Source organism: Stegostoma tigrinum, chromosome 4, assembly GCF_030684315.1.
Source record: "Stegostoma tigrinum isolate sSteTig4 chromosome 4, sSteTig4.hap1, whole genome shotgun sequence".
In the NCBI taxonomy this organism is placed as follows: Eukaryota; Metazoa; Chordata; class Chondrichthyes; order Orectolobiformes; family Stegostomatidae; genus Stegostoma; species Stegostoma tigrinum.
Genome location: NC_081357.1, coordinates 67,197,255 through 67,211,113, shown reverse-complemented (window position 1 = coordinate 67,211,113; position 13,859 = coordinate 67,197,255). Strand labels below are relative to the sequence as shown.

Below are 13,859 nucleotides of genomic sequence, written 5' to 3'. Positions count from 1 at the left end.
GCGGCTTGGGGTGGGTGGAAGGGATGGGTGAGAGGAAGAACCGGTTAGGGAGGCAGAGACAGGTTGGACTGGTTTTGGGATGCAGTGGGTAGGGGGGAAGAGCTGGGCTGGTTGTGTGGTGCAGTGGGGGGAGGGGATGAACTGGGCTGGTTTAGGGATGCAGTAGGGGAAGGGGAGATTTTGAAACTGGTGAAGTCCACATTGATACCATATGGCTGCAGGGTTCCCAGGCGGAATATGAGTTGCTATTCCTGCAACCTTCGGGTGGCATCATTGTGGCACTGCAGGAGGCCCATGATGGACATGTCATCTAGAGAATGGGAGGGGGAGTGGAAATGGTTTGCGACTGGGAGGTGCAGTTGTTTGTTGCGAACTGAGCGGAGGTGTTCTGCAAAGCGGTCCCCAAGCCTCCGCTTGGTTTCCCCAATGTAGAGGAAGCCGCACCGGGTACAGTGGATGCAGTATACCACATTGGCAGATGTGCAGGTGAACCTCTGCTTAATGTGGAATGTCATCTTGGGGCCTGGGATGGGGGTGAGGGAGGAGGTGTGGGGACAGGTGTAGCATTTCCTGCGGTTGCAGGGGAAGGTGCCGGGTGTGGTGGGGTTGGAGGGCAGTGTGGAGCGAACAAGGGAGTCACGGAGAGAGTGGTCTCTCCGGAAAGCTGACAGGGGAGGGGATGGAAAAATGTCTTGGGTGGTGGGGTCGGATTGTAAATGGCAGAAGTGTCGGAGGATAATGCGTTGAATACCTCATTAGCAATCTCTTTTAGGGCTCTAGGGTGGAGTCCATCAGCACCTGGAGACTTATCAATCTGCAGCTTCATCAGTTTGCTTAACACTTTTCTCGAGTAATAATTTCATGGCTCCTCTCTTCCTCAAACCTCCCGAAGTTCACATATTACTGAGATGTGTTTATTCTGTATAGAGAAAATTGGAGGAAAATACTTGTTCATTATATCTGCCATTTATTATCCACTACTAATTCCACACTCTCACCTTCTTTAGAGGACTGCTCACTTTTCTTGCTCTTTTTATTACTTTTCCTATTCTATTCCTTTTCAGATACCCATAGACCACAAGACCATAAGAAATAGGAATAGGAGAATGCAATTTGCCCATCAAGTCTGTTCCACCATTCAATAATATCTAGGCTCTTACAACCTATTTTAAAATTTCTAGCTGATTCTTACTTTTTTTTGGCCTGATTAACCTTTTAGTTACTTTCTGTTGTTCTCTATATACTGATCAATAATCTGACCAACCACTCACCTTTGTGCAATTATATTTTTTCTTAAGTTTCATGTCTCCTTAACTTGTTTAGTTAACCAGGAATGGTGGGTCCTCCACTTGCAAATTTTCTTAATAGCAGGAATGTACTTACTTTGAATATTGTGAAATATCCCTTTGAGATGTTATTGGGATAACATCCCATTGATTTCTATATTTCTATAAATCATTGTCCTTTATCTGCTTACACAGAGTTATGCAGACACTGCCTTAAAACTTCCTGCCCAACTAGAATGAGGTGTAAAACTTTTTAAATCCTTATCTTCCTACACATAGGTATGCAGACTCTGCCTTAAGCTTCCTGCCTGAATAGAGATAAACTGTGCAAATCTTTATCTTCCTGCACGGGGGTATGTAGAAACTATCTCAAATAAGGTTAAGTGAGAAGCTTTGGTAAAGGTGTGAGACTTCTGAAGTATGTAACTTCTGTTTCTGACAAAGGAGCCAGGGCCCTGACTTTTGTTCAAGTCAGACACTTCGGCAGCTTGAAATTACATTCTGCTACTTCGGCAACTTGAAATCGCTTCCTGTCATTAGCAGTCACTTCATGAACGATCGATACTATATCCTGCTCTCTATGTTTTTGATGTAGTAATTGTTTTTTATCATGCCATTGTCTGTTGTAGTGATTGTTTCATATATCATGCCATTGTGAGATGTAAAATTGCTTTATGTATTATGCACTTGATAAGGTATAAAAAGCGGGGACTGTCCGCTGCTCAGGGAGGATTGCTTACGAAACTCTGCACTCTTGTGCCAGGCTAAGTAGTGATCCTCCACAGCTTGTACTTGTATTGTAATAAAGGATTTGTGTTTTTCTAAACAAGGTCAGTGTCTTGTTGTTGCAGCAAGTCTATGAAGGTCTCCGAAAACAAACCTAACACCTTTGCATATCTGCCTCTGTTTCTTTCCTAATTCATCTCAGAGCCTAATATCACAGCTCAGCAGTCATGTCCACATAATTACCCCTTAATATTAAAATATTAGCCTTGGACTGACTCTTCTCCCTTTCAAATGGGATGTAAAATTTAATCATGTTGATTATGCTGCTACCGAGATGCCTTCACTCTGAAGTCAATAATTAATCCTGCCTCTTGCGCAATACCAAGTCCAATATAACTTGTTCTCTGAGATAACAAGGTGTAGAGCTGGATGAACACAGCAGGCCAATCAGCATCAGAGAAGCAGGAAGGCTGACATTTCGGGCCTAGACTGCTCCCTGGTTGGTTCCAGAATATGCTGCTTTAAGAAACTATCAAAAGCATTCTATGAACTCCACTGGAGTATTATCCATCTTATTTTACCAGTGTGCGTATGGATTAAACTCAATCATTATTATTACCATTACTTTATCACAAGCACCCAACACAAAGAATTATTCTTCCTGCTGGCTACTGTTTGAGAGGTCTGTACATTACTCCAAGTGACTTTTCTCTCCCCCCCCCCCCCCCCCCCCCCCGCAACTACTACTCCTTGTCTCCACCTACGCAGATTCTACAGTATGATCTCCTGAACTAAAGTTATTTCTAACTATTGCATCAATACCATCTGTTTGAAAGTACTATACCTCATTCTTTACCTAGCTCCCTATTATTCTCTAATGTCATATGCACCTCAATATTTAACACCAAATCCCAATTCTGCAGCCATGTCTTTGTTACAGCTATCAGATTACATTTATTCATTTCAATGTGCACTATTAATTTACTATTATATATGTTACATACATTCAGATACAGAGCCTTTATTAAGCTTGTTCTCTTTGTGGCACCTAGTCTTGACCACTGGTACTTTGTTAGGCTATTTCTTTGCATTCCTTCCTGCCACCCTCTGACCTTAGTTTTCCACATTAATATTTTGCTTTATCATAATGCTGTTAAGAAGTTTGCAGCATTTTATCATTGAAGAGATTGTACAAATGGAAGTTGGTATTGTCTCTTTAATTCAATAACTATCAACTTTATTTGAGGCATGACAAAATTATTAAGAGGGTTGTAAACAATGTTTAAAATAGTTTGCTGCACATTAAAACAGCTTGTTTTAAAATTATAGTTGAGAAATAATGTGAGAAGTGTGATCATTTTATTTAAGCTTGTGAATTTACACATTTCCTGTCCTTTCATCATTCTCATGAAAATAAAATCACTCAGTGGTTTAGAGCCCATGGGTTGACCCAGTCAAAGTGAGCATCAAGTCCACTACAGGGTAACCAAATGCAGTATGTTTGATTCCCTGAAGTCAATGGTTTGCAGAGTTACAAGTGCTGCATTCTATAAACCAGGATCTTGGTGTCTCTTGCCCAGATATTAGGCAAGATAAAGTAAAGTAATCTGACTGTGCAGGATATGAAATCTGCATTCGGGAATGGCTGGACTGGAGAAAATCTCAAAAATCGAAATATAGGTTGTTGGGAGTTCAAAAACAAAGTTTTCAATAGATAGCATTTTTAAACCAATATGTGTTCATACTCGAGAAATAGAAGTAATCAACTTATTTCCTTTGGATACAAATCATCCATTCTAAGATGGTCTCAAGTACATAGATTTATTTGGTTTACTGCAACACTGTTACAGTACACATTCTTAATAATGACATTCACAGGTACAGAATTCAGATACAATTTGTTTGTTTTCATAATACTAGGTATAATGTATTAAATATATGATTTGTAAGCTATTGTTTAACATATCAAATGCTAAACTTATTAAAAAACAAACTGATGAAACATTTAATGTTCTATTCAGATATTCGTAAAGACCTTCGCAACAGCCAAATATGTGAAAACAACTGCTAAAAACCTAGGACTTTAACTCATATTGAAATGTTTCTTTAGTTAGTTCTTGTTCCAGAATTTTTATTGATCAGAAGTAGAAACGGTATTTTAATATTAATGTTTCAATATCTGATCCAGAAGGAAAAACCCTACAAACATGCATTTGAAATATTCTAAGCATCTTGAAAAGTTTGATGACGTTTCTTTACAATCTGTTCAACTACTTAATACCAAAATGATCCAGAAATCAAAACTTTTTTTGCACCATACTTTGTTGCACAAAATGCACTTTAATTGACTAAAATGAAGGGAAAATAATGTATGAATAGTCTTGACTATTTACAATTCCAGCTGTATATGGTGCCAAAAGCTCCTGCCATTTCTTTCAAAGTGCTTTGATATTCCTTGTGTGCGCTTACCAGTTCCCTTTATACCCTTAAGACATTGGAATGTTTAAACAAATGCAAAAGTACATACACAAGAAACAACTATTTTACATAATCATTTTTCTAAGTGTAAACAAAAATTTGAAACATGGCGTTCAGTGCCTGCACCGATACAAAACCAACCCTAAGTACAGGGCATAAAACATTTAATGCAACCAAAAACAAATATAAAAGTTACATTAAAGTACTGTACGATAATATAGGAATGATCCTGGCATAATTACAATATTTTCTCTCTGTCCCAGGATTATCACTTTTTCAACATATTCACTTCAATTTGCTGGAAAACAAATAAGCATTTCTAGAGAATATTAAACATTCCAGTTACGACTTTAAGTAACGACATTAAACAATTAAAAAGACTAAACTAATATACTAGTACTGAAAGATGTGCCGTCAACATGCATTGTGCAGTCATAAACTGCTTTGTATTAACTATTCCCTTAAATTGAAAAGCACCATCTTGCACCATGGCTTTGGTCGTACTTGTACTTTACAGCAAGCCACTCTGGCTAGCGCACAGCATTTGGAAGGTAAGTCTTCTTTTGTTCCTCTTTCACACTGAAAAACCATCAGATGACTCCACAGACTTAACTGTCTTCTTCTAGCACATGATGGAATGCAGATGTAAGAATCTCAAACAAGTTGCAGTGCAAAGATCAACTTGCTCGAAAGCTGTGGCCTGTAACCTCCTTTATAGCTCCGCTTTAAATTGCAGCTTAAGCATTCAGATACATGCTCCTTTACAGTATGTTGAGAGCACTGGACGCAATATAAGGCAGCTAGTGAGCTGAACAGCAGAATCAAGGTGGCACAGGTAAAAAGTTAGCAAATTTATACAAATGTCCACACTTCCAAATCTTGCACAATGAAGTCTTCTTTTTTTGACAGTGTTTCATTGTTAAATGTACTACATGGGTTGCTTCGTCCGTGATATAAATCTGCATCAAGCCATAAGCCAAAATGGCCACTGAAATGGAGATTATTAAAAAATTAGGATCATAAAAATTGTTTACAGTAAATTTTGTGTTAATTGTGTGTGTTTATTCATAGCATTGAGCTGGACTTCATGGTGAGCTCCAAAACATTTCTGAAGAAGGGTCCCAACCCAAAATATCAATTTTCATGCACCTCTGATGCTGCGTGGCCTGCTGTGTTCCTTCAGCTCCAAAATAGTGCTCAATATTGATTTAAGAAAACTGTTCGCAATGATAAGCTGGAAAAGCTCAGCAGGTCTGGCAGTATTTGTGAAGGAGAAAACAGAGTTAATGTTTTGGGTCTGCTGACCCTTCCTCAGGCTTCTGAGGAAGGGTCACCGGATCCGAAACGTTAACTCTATTTTCTCCTCCACAGATGCTGCCAGACCTGCTGAGCTTTTCCAACAACTTTGTTTTTGTTCCTGATTTACAGCATCTGCAGTTCTTTTGATTTTTGCTCACACTGACCTCTTCGGTATGTATTTTCTTTCCCAATATCATATATACAGATGTACAGCAGCCATGATTCATAAGGTTATTAGCCAATTACAATGAATTATTGTTAAGACTGGAAACGAGGAATTAAAGGCATTTCATCCCTTCACATTCAAGTTTTCAGATAGCGAAATTAAAGATAATTGGAATTAGAAGATAAAATATTATGAGCAAAGCTTTGAAGGAATAAAAATATTGTATCGTAACGGATAACATTCCGTGCAGCTGTAACTATGAATTGATTACAAAGTTAACTATCCAGTTACAAGGTGCAAAATTTTCAAGGATTTTCACAGTGACACTAAATGTATAAAAGTGGAAGATTTTGTGAATGCACTGATGCTTAGGGATTGTAGGAGAGGAGACATCAACACTGGCTTTTGGAGGAGCATATTAAGCTTGGACGGTAAAAAGCTTTAAAAAGTGGCAACAATTCTGTTGTACTTTGATAAGGACAAAACTCATCCCACATTCCATAACTGAGGAATTCTTAACATATTTTGGTACAATTTTTTCCCTTTATAAAATCCTCTTACTAACGGTCTTCCCAAAAAATCAAATTCCTTCACTTTTGGAGAATTCCAGCTTATCAAATGGCCAATAAAATACACTCTAAAATTAATGTGGTGTAAAGCAGTGATGGGGCTCATTAAAAAAGATATTCAAGCCTCCATACTGCGCAACTACTGATGTTAAATTGTTACCATATCATGAGGTGATTCATTTTTAGTTAAAACCATCAACAGCAATATTGTGGTTGCATCATTTGTTTCAAAAAAACTTTAAACATAATAATAATATTCAGTCTCAAGTTTATATTGGACACTTCCAGATGTGTTTATAAGTAACAGTGGCACAATGATAATATCATTGGATTACTAATCCAGAGGGGCTAGGCTAATAATCGGTGTCATGGATTCCAACCCCAACATAGTAAATTGTGAAATTTGAATTCAGTGATTAAATCTGGAATTAAAAGTTAATCTAATGGATTCGTTAAAATCATACAGCTCACAAATGTCCTGCAGGGAGCAAAAATCTGCCATCCTCATTTGGTCTAGCCTACATGTGGGCTCCAGAACTACAGGAATGTGGCTGACTCTTACAAGCTCTCTGAAATGGCTAAGCAACCAATCAGTTGTATTGAACAAAACTGGCTAAAATGAGGGAAAGTGGGAGGACCACTGGAAAAAACAAAAATTCTCTTTCTTAATATCAGGGCACTTAGGCTGAAATGAGGAGAGCTGTCATAGGAGCCTACTCTGTGACAATGACTATGTGCCAGACACTACCATCACCATTACTCCCGCTACAGTTGGTAGCACAGTGACATACAGTCAACAGGGAGTTGTCCTGGGAATCCTCAACATGGATTTTGGCCACCAGAGTCCCATGATGTTAAGTCAAACATGGGCAAAGAAACCATGTGATGATTATCACCTACTGTCCTCTCTGCACCCTACCCTTCAAGAAGGCCTAGCCAGCATCATTTGCATTCCATGAATAAATTAAAAATAAGCTTTAGTAATTAAAATAATAAGATTAGTGTAGCCAGTGGATACATACCTGCCTCCACCTAGTTCTAAAGAATCTCGGTCTCCTTTAATGAAGTAAGAGTTTTCTCCACTCCATCTGAATATCTATTGAATTAAATATATTAAATTTATATTCATGGTACTAATAGTGAGGCAATACTGCAAAATGTACTTGCAATTATTCACTAGTTAAAGCTGTTTAGAAATTCCAAAATGTGAAGTTATTGCACAATACAAACTGCAAATGTTTCAGTCAGAAACACGTTATACTGGAGAATTGAATTTGGAAACACGCAGTTGTTCTCGGAATACACAAGACACAGACAAGGCTAATGATATGCCTATCATTAGCTACCCAGCTAAATGTTTTCTGTTCCTGCATAATTCATACTATGTTAACACGATAAGAACTTAATAAAAGAGTTCTGATCCTTTCCCTAATGCCTGTAAGAATTCCTCTCTTCATTCAAAAAAAATGTACAAAACAGTAACACCAAGTTTATTTTCAGAACCTTTAAGTTGAATAGATGACATTTAACAAAACATGGTATAAATCCAGTGAATTTTTCAACAACTTTCGAAATTTAAAGGAGGGGTTCATTTTAGAAGTGATTTTGTCAGAACTTCTCTCAACTACCCAAACACTCTAAAATGTTTACATGCTGCAGCTTACCTTCAACTGTGGATTGAATGTGTAGAGAAAGGTTTCACCTGTACCAAAACAGTGGTCACTTATTCTGAAAGGATGCGATGCCAATGCTCCAAATATCTGCAAAGAGAATGCAATCTTGGGTTTAGGAATGTATTTATTCCATGATTAAAATATGGAACTGATCAAACGTATAAACTATTTGTTCCATCAATTATATTTACTTGCTTACTTCCATAAATAGATGGATAATAATTTATTTACCTGGTTATCCATATCTTTGACAACAAGGAGGACAGGAGTATCAATAACAGCCAAACTCCGGTAAAGTGTCCTTAAGCTCGTTCCGTGAACTGCTGTACTGTATGTAAGTCGCCAGGCATATCCCTGTGTTCTTGCAGGAAGGTGTTGTGATAGCTGATGAGAGGAAAAGATTTCATTAGTGGATTTCTCTATACACAAAACACTACAGCCACTATAGTGTGTTCATATACCTGTTCAATGTGGAAACTCTCCAACAGTTCACTAGGGTCTGTAAGAACAGGCTGCAGATCTTCTGCCTCTTCTTCGTAAAAACTCCCAACACTCTGGCGTCGTTTTGCTTCCTCAATGGTGATGATCTGTAAAATAATTACAATATTTGAGGAATTTTTCAAAATTCCCTATCCTCAAGTGTCCTCAAAGGAAAACCGACTCTGTTCTGACTACTATCCATCAATTCTGTGGCAGTATGCTTTAAACTGTTGTCAGCCAAACAGTCTTTAGGCTTAGCATGATCACCAACTCGCTTGCTAACACACCCAGTTCAATTTCTCAGAGATTGACAATTAAACGAGATTACAGAGCTTAATAAGACTGCATTAATAAGCAACAAGTGAAGAAAATTAGACAAAATTTAATGCTCTAAATCCAAAGGAAGATTTATGAATTTTCCAGGTAGTTTCCACCACTGAATTTATGTAAATGACAGTCAATACCTACGTCTTCTTTGTGACCAAAGTCGGGATGCAACCAACATTCACAAAAAAAGATTCATTCCATATATTTGTAGACAGAGTAACAACAGGATTTAAATATTTGAAAGGATGCACGATACGATATCATTTGATTTTATTACATCAGAAATAATACAAGTTATTAAATGGTGAATACATAATTTTACTTAAATCAATTTCTAACAACAGATCAGACACACTTCTTTTTTCATGGAAAGGCATTCAGGGATTCTTTACATCTAAGTAAATATTGATAATGCATAGGCAGAGGCCTCAACACAAAAACAACGCTGTAATTATTAAAAATTAAGTTACTATAGTGCATCAAGTTAAGAAAGCAGATGACTTTTGTTTAGAAGTATACAGAAAGAGCTAAATTTACATAGCACTTTTAAAATCTACAGTTCACACAGATGATCTCTTTATCCTCATTTTAAGCCCATGGTTGCAAAACAACAAGGACTGCTTAAAGAAAAACTGGAAATACAGCTCAAGGTAATTGTTGCACAATTTTAAACATAAAAGAGAGCTGCAAAGAAAAACTACTGTATAAATTTTTACCAAAAAAATCTCGTCACGGTAATGTGAGTTATTTCTCCGTAAATCTTTATTAAATCCCTTCCAGAAATCTTTCTGCTTTAAAAAAATCTGAAACCAAATTAATTGAAGGAAGGGAGGATACATGACTGACCTGTGCAAAGGATCCGTCATCTCCGTGTGCTTTGAATACAATTCTAATGTTACTTGGCATTCCAGTGCCCCTCATTTTTGCACGTGGATTTCCACAAAACTCTGGTTGATCACTTGGAAGTTGCAATAAACTGCCTCTAACTGCTTACAGGGTGAGTGCTTCTATGTTACAGTGTACTTGATTGGCTGTTCTGGCATGATGTGCTACTTTCCATTCAGGCATAGCAACTTTCGTTTTGCTCAGAAACAAAACATGCTCTTTGCATAAAACAAAACTGCAAACTCGCCAAAGTTCCCTTCCCTTCTTTTACGCCCTGCATAATACATTGTCAGATCGATTGGGAATGCAGTGCAATCCAATGTTTGTTTCTATTTAGCTATTCTATAAACGTGATACTCTATTCAAGGTTTTCGCGAAATTATAAATTATTTCTATTTCAGTGAAATTTTACCACTCGAGTTTGGTTTTACATTTTCGGAATCTAAATCATCTTTTATATCCATCTACCAAAACCAATTTACTTTTGAACAACAAACCAAGCCAACGCCAATACCAACCATATGGAGACATACATGAGGCCAAGCAGTGTCTCAGGAGCACAAAAACTGATGTTTCAGGCCTAGACCCTTCATCAGAGTCAACTTTTGTGCTCCTGAGATCCCGCATGGCCTGCTGTGTTCATCGAGCTTCACACTTTGTCATCTTGGATTCTCCAGCATCTGCAGTCGCCATTATCTCTGATATGGAGGCATACATTGTGTTAAAACCAAAATTCTATTTAAATCCAAATATGTTTAATAGTACCCAAACATTTTGTTGTAAAATTTGGCAGTGCTAATTTAGGAGAAAAATGGCAGCTTGAGCCACAGCAAAGGCTCTGTGCACACCACTTAGTCATAGCGGTTTCAACTGCAGCTCCCCTCAGGCTGCAGACAGGAGATGGAGCAGGTGCAAAAAAGATAAGCATTTCAAAGGAGGAGGAAATTGGGTACAGAGAACAGAAGCCCCCAGCGTGACAGCTTACCCGCCTAAAGACATTAGGGAGCAGTTCCACCTTTATCTAAGCCAGGAACAGTAGATTATGCTGGAAAACCAATTGGCTGAGATATGGTATGCAAGATTGCCCTCGACTACTTGTATGACATCGTTAAACTTCTGCGGCTTGATTGAGGGCACTGACTACGACAAGGCCTCTTCCATTCTCTTCCACACCTTTCTCGTATATTTTTGTAGGGCCTCCTAATCTCAAGAGGAAAGGACAGCTCTCTCCTCTTGTTGTTATCCTGCGAAGCATCTAAAACCCTTGGTCCTCTCTGGCCTGTTGTTGCACTAAGTTTTCCACTTCAGCTTCTACTGTAACCAGAATGCATCATGTCTTTAATTACTCAAGTCATGTCTTTAAATAGTCGAAACAAGTTTAAGTGGCTGTATACTTTACTATAGTTCGTGCAATCACTCTGCAGTGCTTTCATCGCTATCACTTAAAGTAGCACAATGTGTAGCCTCTGTATGCTGCCTGCATCACTTCGAACAAACATAGGAAAATGCACGCTGTTCCTGGATTTGGATGCAGGAATTGCCATTGATTGTTAACTTTTGGAATTTGGGCAAATGGAAGGGGGCTTTTTTTTTAGAAAACTGCTCGTCTTCCTCTTGTAAGGTGCATGTGGGACCAAAATGAAGGGGCGGTTGTTGTGGAATTTTGTACAAAGATCTCCCACAAGACCCACCGATTTTAACTAAGCTGAATTCATACACAACATGACTGCTAACCCAAATGAGCATTGGCCCACGTTAATTCCTACGTCTGCATCGCGTTGATATTGGCAGAACATAGATGTTATTGCAATCACTGGCTTAAGATTCACAAAGTCTTTATCTTAACTGCAAAGTGCTAGCAGGAATCTTCCAGATTAGAGAAGATGCATACAAACATTTCCAAGCCCTACTTTAAGAGCTTTTGGTGTCCAGGAAATGGAGGTTGGGGGAGGGGCTGGATTCTGTAGCTTCACAAAATAGGTTTCCTCCATTGAATCAACCTCAGATTTCCCTAGCTGTTCCATTTATGAATTACCTTGCTGGAAACATTTGATAAATCTCCCAGATGCCAGAGGTACACCCATCAGCCTCCCACCAATCAATTTAGAGTCCTGCCTGTCAGTTTCTGGCAGAAGTTATGGGCAATTTAAACAATGTCCAGGAGTTAAAGTATCTCAAATCTTATAACGATGTGTACAGATGATTTAATCCCCTGCATTTACATCTTGCCACAAGTTAAAATTTGCAGCACAAAGGCACGATACAAATAGTTTATAGAATAATACAATAAAATTTACACAAAAAACATTTCAGGATAGTTTTTTCAAATAGCTTGGAGTGAGATTTTAGCACAAGTAAAATAGGTGAATAAAAATTTGCTAATTTTCTGAACAAGTTTTAAATGTTTCCTATCAGTGACCCTATGATGACTACAATTTTAAGAAGTTACACTGGATAATCTTATAAAGGATTCAAAGTAAATGTTATCCATCAGCTATTCTTAAAGCCAGCAATTTGTTTCAAGTCTTCATGTCATGACAACATTTAGAAAAAAATGCACATTCTTTGATGGATAGGCCAGGTCTTGGAAACTTGATTGATTTTCTCAAGAGTAATTCTACAGCAATTTATGCCAAGTTTTTCTTTTAAACTCTTGCCTTTTTATGCATGTGGAACCACAAGCTTGAGCGAATTCAATTCTAGAAATGGTATATTCCTGTCGGGGTTAAACTAAAAGTAGTCAGTTTCTACATGTCACTTCCTGCATGCATTTCAAGTTGAAACTTGCATTACCAAGCCACCCCAGTATCAATAAAAATCAGGCAAAATCAAGAGTGATCAATGAAAGAGACAAAATAAATATTACAGATGCGTCAGAGATAGTAGGAACTGCAGATGCTGGAGAATCTGAGATAATAAGGTGTAGAGCTGGATGAGCACAGCTGGCTAAGCAGCATCAGAGGGCCAGGAAGGCTGACGTTTTGGGCCTAGACCATGAAGAAGGGTCTAAGCCCAAAACGTCAGCCTTCTTGCTCCTCTGATGCTACTTGGCCTGTTGCGTTCATCCAGCTCTACACCTTGTAATCTCATTATTACAACTGTGTGACTCGTTCTCGTGGATTAAAAATTCTAATTATGAATTTGACCCCAATGTTCAAATCCCCACAGTAAAGAAATAAAATGAGTTTATTGAGCCTTTTTAAAATTACTCCATAACTCCAGTGAAGTACCAATCGACATTGTGTTCCAATCCTAAAACAGTTTTTGAACCCCAATCTCTCAACTTCAAGGCTTTGAGCACGCTTAGTAGAACTGATAATCAGTAAGTGAAAGAATGCATTAGGAATGTGACGCTACATATTTTAATGCCATATTGGTAAACAATTATACTTGTATGCTTGAATTAATGATCTCTTTTAAGAAGCCTGTTCTCCAATTGGGAGTCTTTTCCAGATTAACTTACTTCAAAAATGTCCAGTGATGTTAACATGCATAATATGAATGAATTTTGCCAATAGCATTTATCATAAAATTATACACTAAAACAAGGACTGGGAGGGAAGGAACTTATTCTTAAAATGAGTGCCTAAGTTGCTCTGCTCACATCTCCTTGGAGTTTAAGCTTGTATTATAACACTTTTGATAAGGACCATAGTTGCAAGGAATATCTCGTTGAAGAAACATTCAGGGACTTGTATATAGACCTAGTCACATTGTCTCAATTGCCAGGTAACCATTTTACTTGTGCATGACTTTCCAAAAAAAACTGCTTATAAAATGAGGTCACGCTCAATTGCGCAACCATTAACAGGCTTTATCAAATAGACTTGAAATACATATAGGAAGTGACATGTAGAAACTGGTTACTTTTAATTTTAACTCTAGGTATTTATCATTTGTTGACCTAAATTTGTTCAAGTTATCCAGTGAAAGGGATGCTTGATTAAGAATACACTGAGCCTGGATTCTC

At 37.9% G+C, this 13,859-nt stretch overlaps 1 protein-coding gene across 8 annotated transcripts in view; it reads right to left on the bottom strand.

The window, feature by feature from the left end:
- Positions 1-3,819: 3,819 nt before the first annotated feature.
- LOC125452606 (nuclear receptor coactivator 7-like) overlaps positions 3,820-13,859 on the bottom strand; it is a 113,793-nt gene continuing 103,753 nt past the window's right edge. For all 8 annotated transcript variants that reach the window (XM_048531237.2, XM_048531242.2, XM_048531239.2 and 5 more), the window contains 5 exons: positions 8,659-8,784; positions 8,429-8,581; positions 8,189-8,284; positions 7,547-7,620; positions 3,820-5,478 (listed from right to left, as the gene is read on the bottom strand). In XM_048531237.2, coding sequence (XP_048387194.1) covers positions 5,343-5,478; positions 7,547-7,620; positions 8,189-8,284; positions 8,429-8,581; positions 8,659-8,784 — 585 coding nt within the window. In that variant the 3' untranslated portion in view covers positions 3,820-5,342. The remainder of the gene's footprint in view (positions 5,479-7,546; positions 7,621-8,188; positions 8,285-8,428; positions 8,582-8,658; positions 8,785-13,859) is intronic.